General features: G+C 33.0%; 1 protein-coding gene across 1 annotated transcript; it reads right to left on the bottom strand.

The window, feature by feature from the left end:
• Window positions 1–2,126: 2,126 nt before the first annotated feature.
• Window positions 2,127–4,028, bottom strand: LOC145566974 (uncharacterized). The gene has a single exon (XM_081626221.1). The coding sequence runs from the start codon at window positions 4,026–4,028 to the stop codon at window positions 2,127–2,129; it is 1,902 nt and encodes a 633-aa protein (XP_081482347.1).
• Window positions 4,029–21,297: the final 17,269 nt, after the last annotated feature.

The following is a 21,297-nucleotide window of genomic DNA, read 5'->3' as shown; positions in this document are numbered from 1 at the left end:
GTAAGAGGGTTTAGGCTTAATAGAAAATTAAGACGCTGGTTCATCAATGATGATTTATTGAGGAGGAAAATGTGAAAGACGATGGTTTATTGAGAAGGACAATCATTAAGAGGTTTATATCTGAAATTCCTCATAAACACGTACTTGTCTATTTTATAATCGTATTTTGCTATTTATTTGTGTTTGAGGATGAGTTCCCAAATCGTTCCATACAAGCATCCGTTATAACAAACGCTAATTGTAATGACTTTATTCAATTCAACTACTTCGCCTCATCCGCCAACATTAATCCCAACTTCAGTTTGTTTTTTTATTAATTCGAACTTTACACCCTTTTCGCTAATAACACTTCCAGGTGACAGGTGACCTATTGAGTAGGTAATATTTTTTTTTTATTGAAATTTAATATATACATGTTAGCATGTGATAGGTTAAAAAATAAAATAAATAAAAGATAATTTTTTTTTTAAAAAAAAAAGGCAAAAATACCCAAAACCAGTAAACCACCAACCCAGCCACCCACAGCAGCCTGTTGCCACCAACGGCCACCCGCAGCAACCTATGACCATTCCAACACCCTTCCCCTTGAGCGCATGTCGCCGCCCAATCCTCCTTCCCCTCCCCGGATGCCGGTAATGCCCGACCACCCTCCCCTTTCCCCTTAAAACCTCTCGTAAGCCCTCCCTCCCCCTCTAAAAACTAACCATTAATCCCCGACCACCGGATACATCCCGCAACATCCTTCTCACCGCCGCAGCGCCGCTCCTTTTCCTTTCCTCTCTCTCGCACGCTCCTTTTCTTTTCTATCTCTCTCCGCCTTAGCTTTCCGCTGCCGGAGTTTGAAGGTTATGTATGTTAGGTTTGGGATTTGGGGGATTTTTGCTGGATTTCGTGGTGATTGAAGGGGAAAGGGGAGGTGGTCGGGGAAGCGCCGGCACCGAGGGAGAGGAAGGAGGCTGACGGCTACCGGCGGTCCGGGGGGAAAGAGGTTGGGCTAGCCATGATGGTAGCGGGCTGGGCATGGGTGGTTATTGGTTTTTTTTTTAATATTTTTTTAAGTCATTCATACGTTGACACGTGTCTTGTAACCTGTAATATTAGGTTGGATGACCAGTTGGGGGTGATAAAAATTAATAGGGTACAAAGTTGAGAGATAGGGAGTAAATTGAAGTTGGGATTAATATTGGCGGATGAGGCAAAGTTGGAATTAATGGTGACAATTTTTCCTTTTTTTAATGTGTCACAAATTGTAACTTACTTTTAGCATAATTGTACTCAAGATTGGAAACTAAGAGTCTAAGAGTTTGCTTGGCATCACTGTTGACATTAAGTTATTGGTCTTACGTCTTATGATTTTACATGTTATATGTGTAGATAGAATCATACAATAGTTCATAGGATGATGAACTAAATACCGGAAACTAGTAGTTGTGCCTTGACTGCCTTCCTTGTGCTGCCTCATGCGTGCGTGTTCTTGCAATCTAGCTTTAAAAATATAATTCAACTGCGTAGTACGAGATATAAAATACGGAGTAGGCAACTGATAATATTAATTAAAAAGGGTTGCCGTCGTTTTTGATAGTGATTATTAGGTGCATCAGTTAAAGACCTTAGAGCGAGTACGTGGACTCATTCATTAAGTCAATAAGTATTGCAAGCTATAGAATATTTCAGAATTATCGTTTTTCTAATTGAATATTAGTAGCATGCAGTACGGATGATTGTTCATCTTTGCTTATAAAAAAAATACTTGCAAAACATAGGTAATGGAGTTGCCAAACACTGTCTAAATACGAGCATGGATAATATGAGGACTAATTGATTCATAGATATTTATCTATAATAATATCAAAGTATACGTTCGGATCCTTATAAAAAAAAAAAATAAAAAAAAAAGTATATATGTTCGGATACAACTATTGATCGATTGATAAATAGCTTGACAGTTTGTTGCTAATGAAAAGATTGCGCCAAATAAATTCTGAAACATGTATGTGGTATTATCACAAATGATCAAGAATAAAATACTGTATTACAACGGTTGAAGAAATTTTAAAAATTTACTGTCCGAAATTTGGACTGACTCACAATTCAGAATGACACAATGGAAGTTGGTAGAGAAATTATTAGACATTTGAATCATCATGGATGCTCATGTTGTTAACAGTGATGATGTTTAGATGAAAAGCCAATAGCCAAACAATAGTAATAAGCTCGCCTCCCTGAGAAAGTCCCTGTATATGCTCGATTCTATGATGCTTGCTTGCAGCAAAGAGCAAGATATCAACCCACTCTTGACTCAACCTGCGCCAAAGTGCTTCCATGTCTACGATATATGTATTATGGAATTGATTAGCTTTAGAAATGGCAAGTGATAGACTTCTCACATAGTCATCGGCTTCTGCTATGTTATCAGGAATGTTTCGTCTGAGGATATCCTGGCAACACCTTCTGAGGCAATATTCAAAAGTTCTGTCATCACGTTCTCTAGCTATATTCTGGATGTGCATCTGAGCTTCTTTAGTTTTCATCAAAGGGATTTTCAATGACTGCGATTTCATAAAGAGGAGGTACGCCATGTAATCTGAAAGAAGCTTAGTATTTCTGCGATGCCTATAATTGTAAAATCTATTACTATATATGAACATGAGTTCTGTGGCAATGTGCCACACCAGCACATCTATCAGGTAGGAATCATGTGTTGGCCATCGTCTGGTTAAGGATGTAATAATGCTATCCGGATTTTTGTCTCGCAACTCACTGATAACGTGGTTGCCTAGGTTGTCAGTGTACCATTCTTTGGATACAAACTTGAAGCTTGTAACTAGGTTCCGGGTGCCTAACACTACATCCAATAGAGGATCCTCCAATAGCCACATGAAAAACTTTGATATTGGTCCTAGTGGGCTTGTTTGAATGCTTCGTTGAATGCTATATCTTAGGAAGTTGAATTTGGAAATGGTTTCGGACCATAATCTACGGAATAGCCACCAACGCCTCCTCTGGAATATAAAATTACTAATGCTATCATAATGGATCCCTGTCAATGCAGCTATGGTCCAATGAGAAAAGACCGTCATGATGTAGGAGAGGAACTCCAGGATTACAGTCCCCCAGAGCAAAACGTTGGTCACATAGTAGTCAGCTTGTGAGATGTCTGCTGAATTTGATGAGCTAATAATATAAAAGGTTAGGGCCGCAACAGTACAAACAATGGGTTCAATAAAGCGGAGAATAGCATACACCAAGGACCAATTGTGATTAAGGTGCTTGCGAATGGTGCCATCAGTATAAAAGGAGTCATACATGAAATTGAGCTCTATCTCCGCTATTTTGATAGCGTACTGAGGTGTTATGCCTATGAAAAATTGGCGTACCTGATGAGTAAATGTGGAAGTACACCCGACCTTAGCAAGAAGACACAGGGAAGAGCTCTTTAAAAGGAAATGAGCTTGGCGAACCACCTGGGAATCATCAGCATTAGTCTCGACTAGTGTATGTGAAAGATCCATTTCAGGGTTGTCAAATTGGAAAGGGGAAACCCAAGAATCCATCATCTCCTCGGTTCCCATGATTTGCCGGATTGCCTTGCAAAAGATCCTCCACATCGCGAGGCATAGCATGATCCCAGTCGGGAATGGAAGGCTAAATAGGCCACGATGAAGAATTAACTGCAAGATAATTTTGAGCGTGGACCCACGCCAATTTTGGTTGTCCTTGAAAGAATAGGCGGTAAGGCGCTCTTGGCCAGTCGTGTGCAGCACCATCACAGCTGCCCAAAGACCATAGCAGGGCCGCACCTTGCTCATTTCAAAAAATCGAGCTCCAGCAATAAGAATAAAAGTAGCTAATGCTACGTAGTTGCTCAACAAGTATATTCCATAGATGAAGTAGCTCAAAAAAGTACTAGCTGTTCTTTTTCTAAATGTGGCCAACAGAAAAAGCAGCAACTGCAGCAACCAGCTTAACAATACTGCTGATTTCGCGTACCATTCTCGCCACAGCAAGCTTACGCTTTCGCTAGCCATGACAACAAAATCAAATTGGAAAACAGTTGATATTCTTTTTATTATTATTTTTTCGGGCAACTACAGTTGATAGATTTTTGATGAAGACTCAAAATTAAATCCATGGGTTATTGACGAAGGTACGATGCTTCAGTTAGTTAAATAGTAGTGTTTGTTTGCAAAGACTAATAATGAATTGATGATCGAAGCAATAGTAGCTGCCGCGTAAGGTATTCATATTACACGGGAACTACTGAACTAGTCAAGTCAAGTTTCTCTGATTTGTATTCACATAAGTATTTGGTACTAGTTGCTAGTTGTTCGGTTAAACAAATACTCTGTACATGTTTCTTCAAATAATTAAAACTATATACGAGAGCAAGCTGAATTTGCCCCCAAAAATTATTTTTGTTTTTTGGTAATTGAATCGACACCGGCACACATGAGCCCTCTAATTGACGAAATGGTCAACTCGTGTATATATGGACGTGGTACTCCGTGCTCCCAACGTTTAACTTTTACTTTTAACCCCAAACAAGTACTTGTAACTATCATCAAGTCACGCCGATAAGTAGGTACACCCTTTCTCAGTGCACAAAATACACGCACTTTACTACACATACGAGATTACGAGACATGAGCATATGACTCACATGTCTAACGAGTGTCATAGACATAATTTTATTTAACGAGTGTCATAATTTTATTTATTTTTTTAATAAAAGATATATAATTACAATTAAGACTGTTATTTCTCAAGACACCGATAAGATGATGAATGTCATATCAAATTATTCCAATCAACTTATTTGTCACCACTATAAATGATACCTTCTTTTTTTTTTTTTTTGTGCGGGCATTATAAATGATACTTGTAGTGTTGTAGTATGTTTTGGTTCCTTTAAAACATGACTAGTTTTTGGTTAAAAGAGAAGTTTTCTTCGTAAGAAATTAAACTTATAAATTATAATGCCCATACTTTCAAGAATTGTCATTTAAATCTACTTTGTTAATTTGTGACTTGAAATCTAATAGGGTTGACTTTCGATGCATGTATCTCTCAAACTATAAGTGATTTTAAGGTGATTCAATAGTTGGAGATGATAGCTTGTTTTAAGAGCTTTTCAACGATAGGTCATACGCCAATTCTAATAAGAAACGAGGAAGTTATTGCCGGTTTACAAATAATTGATGATGTTAGAAATTTGCTAATGAAGTACTCAACCAATTCAAGCACGTCCGTGCCAAAAAAGAGACACGTTCGTGCGAATCGTACCTAGTCGGAAATTTCAGATTTTTGTCTGATTCTAGGTGTAATTTCTTTATGGAATATTTCCTAAAACTATATTTCTTCTACGACGGTACTTGAGTATACCTAGGGAATAATTTAGGGTTTTATTAGGGTTTTCTTATGTTATAAAAGGACCTTTTAGTTGATCAATTTGATCACAATTTAGAAAGCCATTAAGCTTAATACTCTTTAGCTTGTATTATTCTCTCATTTTTTTCTCCATTAAAGTGAAGAAGCTCTCGAAATCCCTCACCTATGGACATAGGTCTAATTTGACTGAACCACGTAAATTCTTGTGTTCTTTGTTTATTTTCTTTTATTGCTTTTCTTGTTCTTATATTTCATTGACTTGTTTCATATTAATCAAACACAATTAAACCCTTATTTCCTAACATGCTTTATAACTATACAAAGAACCCTAATTTTTTTAAGTTACCTCAATTTATTCTTTCTCTAATTACATCCATAAATATTAAAGCATTACAATTTACTTTAGTGGATACTCCACGAGAAGTATTGACGAGCAATTTCAACAATTTACCATACGAGGTATGAATTTTATTGGGGTTGAGTTTAATTCTTATTGAATTACCTATCTATGAAATACTATACTTTATGTGCTATTATTTAAAAAAAAACCTATATGCATATGTTTTGTTTCTGGTCATTAGGGAAGGTATTAGAGTATATATTGATAATTACTTTTATTATAAGCTATAACATTGTCAAAATGATACTACATAGTTGCTTAGGTTTTGGATACATGTATTTTTATTGATTTTTATATGTGATTTTTTTGTGGTACAAAATTATTATTTTGATAAAGAAAATGGGTCATTACAAACTAGTCGCAAACTCTTTTGAGGAGCATGAGCAATTGAATGATAATGATGATGTGGTCAATAACTCTAAAAATAACTTTGAAGGAGATGAGTACAATTATGCAGGTAGTATAAAGAAAAAAAATTAAACGTAATTGTATAAAGAAGAAAAAAAAAATTAGATAAGGAGTAGAATATAAATTATCTAAAAATTTAATTAATTTAATTTGATATTGAAAATTAAATAAATAATATTGATACTTAAAATAATGTAGATCAATCAAATTGAATGAGACATGAAATGAGACACAATAGTGGGATAGAGGATTTAAACCCGTTAAACAATCACCAAACAACTCGTTTAATCGTTTAGTCTAATCCATATAATAATATCAATTTCCATTTGAAAGCAATAATTTTAATCTGGTTGCTCTAGGGTTTCCATAATCTAATGGAGTATTAAATACTTCCTTCGTTCTACAAATATTACAACAATTGCCAAGCAAGTTTTACAAATATTGCAACATTTCCGTATTTGCACATGTTTTCTCTCTTTCTCTCTCCTCAAATTCCTCATCACACTCGTCCCTATCTTTATTCCTTTTTATCTCTTTCCACTTCTTAAAATCCGTTTCCCATCCCCATAATGAATATTTGGGGAACAAAGCAAGTACAATCTATTTGAATTGCAATTTTGTTGTATTTTAAAATTGTTTAACTATATATGTAAGTAAATCATAAAATGGGAAAAAATGTTGGTTGTTACGCAATCATTTGACTTTTTCTTTTTTCTCTCTTCTCTTTCCTCTCTTCTCTCTCTTCTAGGGTTTTAGTTTTCTTGGCCGTTTAGGTCGAAAATAGTCTAATTTCTTCGGAAATTAGATTATTTCCGACCTTTTTTTCTTTAATTCAATTTAGTTTTTTTTGTTTTGGTTGTTTTGTTTTGTTTTGTTCTCTCCATTTTTTTGGATTTTTCCCAATTTTCTGGGATTTTGATTCTCATCCATGGATGAGAATTTTATTTTTAGGGTTCTTTTAATAATTGGGAAGGTGATTTGGATTCCTATGAGTCTGGGATTTGTCATCAACCGGTCAATCAAAACATCAGCGCAGATTGCGGAGGTCTCAACTTGGAAAGATGCAAAGACATCGAAAATCACTGCTCGAGTCAAGGTTGAAGCGGTGGATTATGAGCTATGCCAAATATGCAAATTAGTTATGATTTTGATTGTAAAAGTTATGTTATTTTCTCTGAATATGTGGTTTACAGATCTTTATTATTGTAGATGCCGTATGGCTATTATTTAATGATATTATTACTTCCCGTTCAAAAAAAAAAAAAAAAAGTAAATCATAAAATGACTAACTTAACCATAAAACATTATACTCCCTTCTTTTTTTAAAAAAAAAGAAAAATCATCACTTGTCTTTTATGATTGTTTTTAATGAATCACTTCTATGTTTGGTAACATTATAATATTATACTACTCCATATTTTATCATTAAAAAAATTTGTTATTTTAAACCCTCTCAAATTATTTATCACTTCTCTAGCTTTTTCTCATGATCCCCGCTTAAATAATAATAATAAAAAAAAAACTATTCTCTCTCACATACTTTCTTTTTTATATATATGGTACTCTTCCCCCGCCGGCGTGCCTGCCTCCCCCACCCATACCACGCCTCTTCCTCTTCCCCCGTAGTCCCGTACCACCACCCCCGGCCTCCCGACTCCCCCGAAACCCACCTTTCTCCACCACCACTAAACGACATTGTGGCAAGCATCGTATTAGGTTAACGCTGCATCAATGTAGCAACCGTCGTACATAATTTTTATAACCTGCTACAATTCAAATTATCAAGAAAGATGCATCTTGTTGGTATGAGTAGTATATTAAGTTCCTTTAAAGTAATCACCCGGAGTATTACAAGTTATAATTCAATTCTAATGAATCATGTAATGCATTCTTAAAATTAAGAAGTATAATGTATACAAATACGTACTACCTCTGTTACATATTAGTTGCAAATTTGGAATATTTTATCTCTCATAAATAATACCTTAGTCCCAAAGTTGCAACTAATGTGTAACTGAGGTAGTAATATATATTTTAATTTGAAAATATGAGCATTAAATTTAATAAGGAAATGATTATAGAATTGAAAATGTTCTTACATATGTTTCATTTATCCATATCATAAGTAAGTTTTATTTTATTTTAAATTTTTGATAGCATCTTAAATTATTACTCTAATGCATAAATTTTTTGGTAGAAAATTTAAATATATTAGTAGGCTGGAATAATCAATTATAAATATATTAGAACAATTTTTATATTAAAAAAAAACATCTAACATAGGTTGACATAGATGAACTTATTCTTAAATAATTTAAAATCAATAAAAAAAAATCAATATATGATAAAATATTACCAAAAATATTACACAAATAAACATGTTATGTTTTTTTTAATATAATATTACACTCATAGGAAATATGATAAAATCTTACCAAAAATATTACGCAAATAAACATGTTAAGGTTTTTTTTTTTTAATCTAAAATTACACTCATGGGAAATACACAATATTAGAATCAATTAAAATCATATAACATAAGTTGTCATAAATAAATTCATTTTTAAATAATTTATAATGAATAGAAATTATTTTAAAATCAATATAATTTATATGATAAAGTCTATCCAAAAATAACATTTTTTTTACATATAAAATATTATGTTAATTAAACAAGAGAATCATAGAGTAATGTAACATTTATCAGCCCCACATCAATTCGCTTGTCTAATAGTATAATGTAATGTTTATCATAGAGTAATGTAATATTTATATTGTAACGTAATATTAATTCGCTTGTCTAATAGTATAGTATAATGTAACATTTATCATAGAGTCACGTAATATTAATAGAGTAACATCGTTGAAAAAATGAAAAACGCCACTTGGATAGAGGTGAAACGACGTTTTCGACTGAAGTTAGATTTGACTGCCTGATGGATGTAAATGCCCTTACTAAACCACGTGAAAAGACAGCGCTACCCCTTGATAAACTATTTTCGTTTATCAAGACTATAAACTTGTATTTTCTCTTACAGTATTATATTATATCCAATTTACTCATCTTGTAATTCCAACTTACACATTTAAAAAAAATGGAGGGAGTATTAAATTGTAACAAGGTTACACAAGTCCACTCCGTAGTATTTAGCAGTGACTATGGGTTGGATCGTGAAAATTTATGTTTAGTTTCTTTTAAAACTAGTTTTGTTCCCCGGGTTGATTTACATAGTGAATTTAAAGATAATTTTGGAAAAATTGTCCGGAATAATCCCACCTTTGGGTTATTTTTAAATAATCCGACCTTTATACCAAATCCACTCAAAATGGATCCAAGTGACCTATAACCGATTGAGTAGGTAATTTTTTTAATTAAATTTAATTTACACGTGGCCATGTGATTGATCAAATAAATAAGCTTTAATTTTAATTTTGTGTTTAAGAAATGATTATTAGTATTCCGTAATTAACATTAGTTGATTATTTTTTAACTTTTTTTCTCAAGAAAAAAAAAACTAAAATTTAAACCAAAGTACCAAACCCTAGCTTCACCACGACCCCAGCCACCTCCCCATTCGGCAGCTCCTACCATCAGCCTAGGCGAGGCCCAGAGTCGCCAGCCTAACCACGACCAGAATCCAGCTCCCCCCACAACCAATCAATCAACCCCCTTGCGATGAATAGAAAAACGTATACTAAATAATCAATCAATCAATACTATATACTAAAAGACTGACAGGATAAAGTCATATCACTTAGTCAAAAATAATTCCTAAGTCCACTAACTATGCAGATAGGGAAGAAGGTTCGAACCACAGGGAAACGAATTAATTTATTCCTAATTAAATAATCCAAATTATTAAGTAACTAAATTATAGATATGATCGATAAAGTAAACTAAGGGAGATGAAAGTGGGGAGAAATCAATTAATAAAAGCTTAGGGTATAGGTTCACTAATAAATAATATTCCGGGGTAAAACAAAATAATCAATCATCAATGCATCAACTAATCAGATCATAAAAGGCTTTCGCTATGTATTACAATCATAGAATTAATCTACCGGCATTAAATCGCATCTGTCGAATCTTGACTTAATCATTTATAAATTAACCTGCCTATTGAAACTAAGCCTAAACATCAATTCTCATCTGTCGAATCTCAAATCAATATTGCTAAACTCATACAATTAAAATAGGCCTAATCTAATTGCATAACATTAAATTAATCAATAGGAAATTAATCAAGTATTGACAATCAACAATAATAAATTACCCCTTCATATTAATCATGGATCCCCACAAACCCTAGAGAGAAAACTACTCACACATAATTAAATCTAAACTAATCAAAGCAAATAAACAAGACATGATGAATTAAAGAAATTAAATTACTAAAAATTATAGAGAAGAAATCGTTACCAAAGTTAACGGATATTTTGAATTGAATTAAAGAACAAAGTTGTAGAGAGAGAAACAAGAAAGAAATTTAAGCTAGAGACTAAGTTGAGAGAGAAAAGCTAAGAGAAGAGTTAATTGTATCAAAACAACTAAAAACGTACTTATACAAAGCCTCTAAAAATCCTAATTAGAAACTAAGTAAAATCGCCGAAAAATAATCCTCCAAGAAAAGCGCCCGGTCCGGCGAGGCACCGCCCGGCCGGGCCCGCCTTTTTCCTTCAAGAGCATCTCTCGCGTCCGACCGGGCGCGAGACAGGGCGAAGCATGCCTTAGTCCTTCTTCTACCTCGCCCGGCCGGGCGCGCCTTCGGACGAGGCCCTATCCGGACGGGCGAAGCCTTGGGCTATGGTTGGCACTTCGATTGGGCTTTTAATCTTAAGCCCAATCCGGATTTCCACTTCGGGACTTGAATACTCGGTCCAAATGCCTCGGCTCCTTCAAAGTCGAGCCCTTAATCACCGGTTTGATGACTCTAACCGGCCTTGGGCTACGAAAGATGGTCGTGCTCTTCCAATGCTCGTAGTTGCTCCAAATAATCACGGGAAAATGCTCCAAGTGTGCAATTTCCTACAAAATTCAACCAAAACTACGAGAACACTAGAAAACACAAATTAGTAATAAAAGTGGCTCTAAAGAGCCAAAAACACTACTAATTACGACCAAGGGACGAGGGTAAATCACTATATAAAATAGACATATCAAAGACACACCACAAATGACACGTATCATCTCTTAGTATGTTCTTAGTATTATTTATTTTTTTTGAAAAAATTCAATTATAGTATAAAATCTTATACAAAAATGCTTTCTTATATATGTTGATAACAAATATAATTACTTTAAATAAGAAATATTTGATATACCTTTCCACACAAATAATTAGGGTATGTTGTGATTGACTGAACTGAGCTGAAATGAACTGAACTTATTAGAGCTGAACTGAACTGAATATTTTATGAGAGAAGGAAATTAAGATAAGAATTGAACTGAACTGAACTGAACCGAACCGAAAATAAGCTAAAGAAAACAGGCCCTTAGTAATATAATTTGCGACATATTTTAATTTACTTCAATGAAGTATTCATATTTTTTCCCCTTATAAAAATAGTTGTTTATTTATTGATTAGAATTCACATTAAAGTAGTGTGTATATTTATTGATTTTTTAAGGTTTTTTTTCTGTAATTTTTGTAAAATAATCAATTGTATTTAAAAATTGATATTATTTTAAAAAAAATTACCGTGCATGTCATCTAGCTTATAAAAAAAACATTGTAGTACTTGTATAATATAAGCCATAGATCTATTATTTGTTGCCTTGTTGGGGATAGTTGTTGTAGACTTGTAGGGTGATTTTCACACGCACGGCACTTAATGTTTGTCTCAACTTTTTTTTTTACAACTTGTCTCAAGTCAACTAGATATAGTGACTAATAAGTAATACCTATCGGTAGTTGTCTTAATTCGTCATTAACCGTGGATTTTGGCTGATTTCTATTGGTTAATCTTACGTTATGAAGCTTGAATTCTTCATCAGCCCCCTCAAAAAGTTAAATTAGCCTTCAGCAACATTACATTATCGACAAAGATTAATTTAAAAACAAAACTACGTATTACTAGATTATACTTTGAAATTTTCAACCCCTCTCTCACCAAATGGCTTCATAACGTTCATATACACCTAATCAATAAACAACTAACAAATGTGTACGATATCAAAAGGATATGCTAAGTTGCTAACGTTTCTTTGTTTTAATAAGTGTTACATTTTAATCGACACATAATTTTAGACAATTTATTGACCTAAATAAAATAAAGGTAATTAGAATAGTTGAAATATTAAAAAATTATACTCCATAAAAGAAAGATAGCAAGGTTAATAGTGTATTTAAAAGTAATAAATGTGAGATAAAAGAATAAATAAAATAAGTTAATTTTTTTTTTTTGTGTTTTGAGAGCCAGAAGGAAAGGGTGATGAGAATTGATCACAAGATATCCTTTAACCACTTGAGTCATCCCTCACTTTTTAAAAAAATACCATAAAATAAAAAGATATAATACTTTGTATTAAAATGTAGTTTTTTGTTTTGTAAAAAAAATGTAATACTTATTATAACACAATCGCATATGATAAGTGTAACACTTATTAAAACATGGAGGGAGTGCTCACTACCACATCTAACATATATAATTATACACCAAACTAAGGGCTAGTTCTCTTCAGCTTATTTTCAGTTCAGTTTAGTTCAGCTCCAATAAGTTCAGTTCAGTTCAGTTCACCTCAGTTTAGTCAATCAGAATATGTCCTAAGCTTGCCAGCTTGGTGTAGTGAAAAGATTGTACCTTATATCATTGAGATTGAGGGTTCAATCCCCATTAATGACACTTTGAGAGTGGAGATCCGCTACCCTTCTCCTTTACTTTGAAAGTGTCTAACTGTAAATATTGGCCCCATAAAATTATAAGGGTTAAGGTTTGATTAGGTCCTTTTCCTTACCTTAAAAAAACATCTAACATAATAATACTTTATTCAATTTTCATAGTTATTCCATGATTGCCCCTCTTACTCTCTCTTCCCCCCTCAAAATCCTACAATAATTCTTGTTGTTGCAAGGAATACCACCAACCTTTTAATTAGTTGATGGTAGCCAAAATTCGCAACAAACCCATTGGCTTAAAAAATCATAACCCTCAAATTAGAGAGGATCTAATACGGCCCCTTTGCTCGTCTCAAACGACTGTATGATACTTTCAAATATCATCATTTATAATTTTTATTATATGATATCTAAAGAGGGGGAGCAAAGGTACTTTAAATATTTTTTACTATACTACTTGTATATATTAATCTAACTTTAGATGTCATATACGTTTATCTAATGATAAAATATGTCATTCATCATTTATAATCTAATATATATAAAATTATTTTAAAAAAAATTATGGGGATTGTTAAACGACGCCCTTATTTTACCAGGTATTGCCCGCATTTAAATGTGAATGGACAAACATACCCTCGCGTGTATTCCATGTTTTTCTTCTTTGGCCTCTAACTCAATCTAATAACAATCACTCCTCCCAACAAACCACCACCATCAGACACATCCCCGGAATTAAAATCATTTTTTTTAGGGAAAAAACGCCTAATTTTTTCAAAACTCTAGAGGAGAAACGCCTAGAATTTTCAAAAGTCCTTAGGAGATTGAAAATTCTAGGCGTTTCCACCCATAGAATTTTCAATTTTTTTTGCGTTTTTTGTTTTTATCATCACTTTTGATCTAGAAATCGAATTAAGACAAATAATATATCGTTGGAAAGCTCTAGAAGTCTACTTTCTAACCAAATTAGAACAGATCAATATCATTTTTAGATCTTAAGATATGGCTAAAATACTAAGTTTGGTCCAAAATCAATACCCTTGCACTATTTTGATCATATATTAAGATCTAGAAATGATATTAATTTGTTTCCAATTAGGTTGAAAAGTAGACTTTCAGAGCTTTCCAACGACATATTGTTTGCCTTAATCCAAGTTTGGAATCAAAAGTTATGATAAAAATAAAAAACGAAAAAAAAAACTGGAAAATTCTACGGGGTAAAACGCCTAGAATTTTCGAATCTCCTAGGGTCTTTTGAAAATTCTAGGCGTTTCTCCCCTAGAGTTTTGAAAAAAATTAGGCGTTTTCCCCCTTCACAAAAAAAAATGATTTTAATTCCGGCGATGTGTCCGATGACCTTGCTCTCGGTTGGTGGTGGTTTGTTATGAGAAGAGGATGTTAGATTGATTAAGAACATGGAATACACACGAGGGTATGTTTGTCTATTCATATTTAAATGTGGGCGTTGCCTGGTAAAATAAGGAAGTCGTTTAGCTTTTCACAAAATTAAACCGCGGGCTTCTTCTAATTTTTATTACGTAGTATATATGACATCTAAGGGCCTATTCTCATACGCTGAACTCAGCTGAACTGAACTGAACTTAACTGAACTGAACTGAAAATAAACTGAACTGAACTGAAAATAAACTGAACTGAACTGAACTTATTAATTAGTGATTTTTAACTATGGATTAGTGATCTTTGATTATTTATACATATGTGTATATACAAATATACATATTAAAATATTTAAGAAAAATATACTATATAATTATAATATTTATGAAAAATATATTAAAAACATGAAAACCCAAAACATTTTTAAAACATATACTATTTAATTAAAAAATAAAATATTATTATGACAAAAGAACGCAAAACACTTTGTAAAAAATTAACACAATTAAAAAAATAAATAAATAAATAAATAAATAAATAAATAAAAGAAAAAAAAAGAAGTAAAAGCTGAAACGAAACTAAACACAGCCAACCCCCCCCCCCCCAACTGTATACCACTCTCATTATTATTCTAATTAATACATGTATCTAACCCCAAACAAAGAAAAAAAAAACCCAAACAAGCTTTCTCCTTCTCCAAAACATCGTCCGTCCCTTTCTCCTTTCTCCCGTAGTCCACCAGATCGGCGGTGCCTAGGCGGTTGTTTAGTGTTATCGGTGGCTGTTCTACTACCTGAAGGTGTCCAAGCTAAGGTTCGTTTCATTCCTCTGCCTTTTGTGAAGTTTTTATTTTTTTTTATTTTTTTGATTAAAACCCCAAAGTAGCTATGTTGAAGATTATTACTTGTTGTGTATATGACCAAAGTAGCTATGTTGAAGGTTATGCATGTTGCTGAATTAATTTCTAATTGCCTAGTTTTTGAACTGCAGGCAGTGTAGTTATTTTTTTTTAAAATTGAATTTGTTATGTTGATTGCTAATTGTATTTGTTATGTTGATGAATTAATTGCAAATTGAATTTTTTGTGTTAATGAATTAATTGCTAATTGGGTAGTGAAATAAATGAATTGAAGCTATTTTTTTTTTGTTAGAATATATGATACGGAGTATGATAATATCATATATTTGGTTATTGTGCATATCTCAAAAAAAGTTAAGTAAAAATTCTGATGTATATCCTTAGCTTAGTTGTAGCCTTAATTGCAGGCTGACATTTTGACTTGTATGATGTATATATTCCTACGCTTCTAATGAGAATGCAACATATTGAATTCTTTCATGGTATTAGCCTAATTTCGATCCACCCTAACAAACACCTATCTTCTTCTCTATCTTTTATTCTTCTTCTTCCGCTGCTATTTCAATTTGATAGTCAGTATTTTACAATCTTTGGAGTTGTGAGGCATGGGTTGTGGTGTAATGTTTATTTTGTTACTTTGGTTGATGTTTAGCCATATCTTGTTTGCAATGAGTACCAAACGGGCATCATTCACTTCGGAAATTGTAACCGTACTTTTGGGAATCCTGCCGGAACATGTTTCCCCATCTGGTGGGAAAGTTGATTGGGATAATATTGCAAATATTTTAAACACCCGAACAGGAAAGACATTTTCAGCCATTTCTGTTAAGAATTGGTTCTCGAGTATGAAAGAAAAACACAAAGCTTGGAAAGAATTGAAGAGATGGACTGGTCTTGGATGGGGGTCGAATAATTGCCCTCAAGTTGATCTTCAATCAGATAAATGGCTAGCCTTTTCTAAGGTACTTGTTGAGTATTCTTCCCTTTTTAATTTCTGTAATGTAGACATATTTTTTCTGTTTCAACTAATGCATCTCTTTGAAACGGAATCCTTTTTCAGAAATATAAAGCCAACGGAAGATCCCTTCTTAGGACTCCATTCGAGAATGAGCAAGAATGGAATAAGATTTTGTAAGGAGGTTATCCAACTGGTGATTTAAGTTTTACACCTGCTTCACTTGGGGTGAAACAAAAGGAAGATGTTGTTGAAGTTGAAGATGAAGGATCGGGTGACTCTGATGATGTTCAGGAACATGAAACCCGCAACATTGCTATCCAGCCTTGTGTTGCCCGAAGTGACTCAAAAAAACGTAAAAGCATTGACAGCTACCCCTCTAGAATATCTGGTAAAAAGTCTAGGGAAGAGGATATTGATGCGTGCCTTGATGTACTGAGGCGATCCTCTTTGAGTCAATCTTCTAAACCCAAAAATGTTTTTGATGAAGTTCTCAGTATCTTGGACTCCATGGGGATTTTAACACAGTATGGGGAAGCCTTTGCTGTAGATATTCTTGATACCTTTTGCAAAACTCCCGGTGCCATTGATCTTTTCACCGCTTTGTGTTCTGATGAAGGGAGACTTCACTTTATCAGGAAGCATTGTAGGCTTCCAGATACTGTGTATAAGCCAGACACCTGTTTCAGTTCATTGATATCTGAAGATGTCTTGATGTATGACAACTAGTATGTTAGGTTGGAATTGTGTGACTTTCTACCGGCTTTTATGTTTGTGATCAGATTTTCATTGTGGATTTTAGTTACAACATATGTTGTTGTAATATGATCGGATGATTTTGTTTAAATTATTTCTTTTATGTGTGTTTGTATCAACTTTTGTGACTATTATGTATCAACTTTTGTTTATCCTTTTTATTTAAAGTTCGTCTATAGTAATTTGCGTTAAATGTTTTGTTGGTTATGTAGAATGGATGATGAGTTGGTGCAAGAAAGTTTGACACGTATAGCATTGTATGAGCTACGGAGATTGACGTCCCAAGTTGAACGCATACCTATGCATGTTGGTGGGGAAACGGGGAGTCAATGGATTCATAGGATGCTCACAGGCCATCATAATTTGTGTAAAGAACAACTTCGATTAAGTAGAGAAATATTTATAAGTCTTGCTAATGTCCTCAGAGCACAACAATTGTTGACAGATGGTACTGGTAAACATATACACATTGAAGAGCAACTTGGGATAGGTTTGTACATGCTTGTCAAACCTGCTTTCGTCCTTGATACTGCTGAAAGATTTCAACATGGGGTATGTACTATTTCGAGGTATTTCCACAAAGTTTTAGAGGCATTGCAGACATTGTCAATTCAAATAATTCGACCTTATCAAATTTTGAATGAAACACCTCCTGAAATTCAGAACAACAACAAATACTGGCCTTTCTTTAAGGTACTCATTCACATTAAATTTTCAAGATGATTAGTGTCCATGTAATGACCATGTTAACTTTTGTTCTTAGGATTGTGTTTGGTGCCATTGATGGTACCCTCATACATGCGGTAGTTGCCGATGCTGTGGGCAAGGCCTACAGAGATCGAAAAGGGGACAAATCATGGAATGTGATGGCAGTGTGTTCACATAACATGTTGTTTACTCACATCAACGTAGGCTACAAAGGTAGTGCACATGATAGCACCGTTTGGAAGCGAAGTTTAGGAGATGCAAGAATGGGATTCCCTCATCCACCGCCTGGTACAAACTAAATGACATTTTCATGAAAGCTATGTTGAAAATCCATTAGTTTCGTAAACTAATATTATGATTATTGCACAGGAAAATACTATGTAGTCGATTCAGCGTATCCTAATACACTCGGGTACTTGAGTCCACATACAGGACGTGATTTGAGGTATCATTTGCCTGATTTCAAGAGAACAGGTCCTCCACAAGGAATGTTTGATCATTTCAATTACCTACACTCGTCTTGTCGAAATGTAATTGAGCGGATTTTTGCGATTCTGAAAAATAGGTGGAAGGTTCTACAACCTAAATCGATGCCGCAAATGGAATTACGTTATCAGTTGCAAATAATCGTTGCTTGTTGTACTCTACACAATTTTACTCGTTTGCATGAACTAGGGATTCCATTCACGCACCAAGTTGAAGTCATGGAGCGAAGAGAAGATCATACTATGTACGATCCTAACAGAAAAGCAGCTATGGATATTGTACGACAACAAATAACTGATCAGATATGGGGGTCAGTTCAGAGGAATACCGAGGTAATGGAATACCGAGGTAATGGAGCAGCTTGGTGGACAAGAAGAAGACGAAGAACTAACCGATTATGAAAATTAGTTAAGTTGTGTAGTACTCTCATTTTGTCAATGAGTGTAACTGTAGAAATGTGTATCAAAAAATATAACCATTTGAACAATGAATTGTATCAATATTATTATTATTATTATTATTATTATTATTATTATTATTATTATTATTATTGATTATTGTTATTATTATTATTATTATTAAAGATTATTATTATTAAAGATTAATTTATTATTATTATTAATATTATTATTATTATTATTATTATTATTATTATTATTATTATTATTATTATTATTATTATTGTCGTTGTAATAAGAGCTTAAAAGAATGAAATTTGGCTTTGTATCATTAGCAATATCATTAGACATAAACTGAACTGAACTGAACTGAAAATAAACTGAACTGAACTGAACTGAACTTAAGCGAACTGAAGTGAACTGAACTGAAATTCAACGTATGAGAACAGGCCCTAAATGAGAAAAATGATGTATTTATCTAATGGCAAAAGTGGTACATATAAGGATTTTTATTAATATTTTTTTAGAATCAACAGATATTTAGCATTTATCTCAGAGTGAAACTTGAATTTACCCGATATTTAACACCGTTAATTTTTTGTTTTCCATTTTTCTTCTTTCAACCTCACTATCTTCTTCCTTTCTCATCATAATCCCAACAAACACCATGCCCAACACCATAACAAATCCCAACCGCCATTTCTAACGGCTTTGCCTACCAATTCAACAAGAAACTCTTAAGAAAATATACGGCCCCTTTGCTCGTCTCAAACGACTGTACGATACTTTCAAATATCATCATTTATAATTTTTATTATATGATATCTAAAGAGGGGGAGCAAAGGTACTTCAAATGTTTTTTACTACTTGTCTACTTGTATATATATTAATCAAACTTAGATGTCATCATATATGTTTATCTAATGATAAAATATGTCATTCATTATTTATAGGGGTGTAAATAAGCCGATACGTTCGTGAACTACTCGTGAACAAGCTCGATCAAAACTCGTTTGTTAAGGTATGAACAAGTCTGAACAAAAATCTTAAACTCGTCAAATAAATGAACAAAGATTGAACAACATCATGTTCGACTCGGTAATGTTCATGAACAGCTTGTTTAAGTCAATTTATAAGTTTTTTTACGCCCAATTAAAACAAAAAATTTATATATCTTTTATCCATACATATTTGTAAAAAGTACTAATTATTTCATCATGTAAAAGCATGAAAACTCTGTTATTACCTTTTCTATAGAAAGAATATAAACATCTTATATAAAATTAAATGGATTTGTTAAAATTTGAAAGAAACCATTTTTTAAATGATAAATTAAGGCTTGTTTATTTAATCAAGCCCGATTTAGATCTGGTCAAGCTTGAACTTAAACTCGAAATGCAAACGAGTACGTTCGTGAACAAAGCTAGAACAAGCCAAATTCTTAACGAGCCTTGCTCGAACAAGATTTTTAAAAGCCCGTTCAAGCTCGAGATAGTTCGAACACGAATACTTCTTATCAAGCTTAGCTCGAACAAACTAAAACTCGGCTCGGCCCGGATCGTTTGCAGCCTTAATCATTTATAATCTAATATATATATATATATATATATATGGAAGTTTTCCCCGAGGTTTTAGAGAGCCACGTAGGATTTAAGATTATAAATTTTAGTTGTAGCCAATTAAATATGAGATTATTAATTTATTTAGAATTAATTAATTCAAATGCCACGCAAGCAAAATTGGCGAATGATATTTTTAAGTTTGAATTAATTAAATAAAAAATATTATTTTTTGATATTAGGAATTTTATCTAAATATTTAACAAATTTTAGCAAAAAAATACAAAAAAAATTTTAAAAAAATTTCAAACAAAACGTGCATCGCATGAGCTTAATCTAGTTTTTAATATATATGACATCTAAATGAGAAAAATGATGTATTTATCTAATGGCAAAAGTGATAAATATAAGGATACTAGATGAAGCCCATGTGATGCACGGTTTGTTTGAATTTTTAAAAATATTTATATGTATATATATGTGTGTGTATATATATATATATGCTAAAATTTGTTATATATTTAGATAAAATTTCTGATATCAAAAGATAATATTTTATATTTAATTTAAACTGCGAAATCTCATTCGCCAATTTTGCTTACGTGTCATTTAAATTATTTAATTCTAAAAGAAATTAATAATTTCGTATTTAATTGGTTACCACTAAAATTTATTATCCTACATGGCGCGCTGAAAAATTTAAATCCTACATGGCTCTCTTAAAAATCGGGAAAAAATTCCCCTTTATATATATATATATTAGATTTATTAATATTTTTTTTAGAATCAAAAGATATTTAGCAAATATCTTAGAGAGAAACTTGAATTTACCTGATATTTAACATCGTTAATTTTTTGTTTTCCATTTTTCTTCCTTTAACCTCACTATCTTCTTCCTTTCTCATCATAATCCCAACAAACACCATGCCCACACCATAACAAATCCCAACCGCCATTTCTAACGGCTTTGCCGACAAATTCAACAAGAAACTCTTAAAAAAAATATACTTGTATAACTTAAGGGCATGGTCAATCTCCAAATGATAGGTGTTTGTGGTCTTTATGCTTCTTGATAAACAGGTCTGGGTCACACCTGTCATAATTGTCCACTATACAAGTCCAAGGAGGTTCCACCTCAAAACCATA

The sequence above is a fragment of the Chenopodium album genome, chromosome 11 (assembly GCF_948465745.1).
Source record: "Chenopodium album chromosome 11, dcCheAlbu1.1, whole genome shotgun sequence".
Classification (NCBI taxonomy): Eukaryota; Viridiplantae; Streptophyta; class Magnoliopsida; order Caryophyllales; family Amaranthaceae; genus Chenopodium; species Chenopodium album.
Note: the sequence above shows the minus strand (reverse complement) of the source record. Positions and strands in the feature narration are given on the sequence as shown.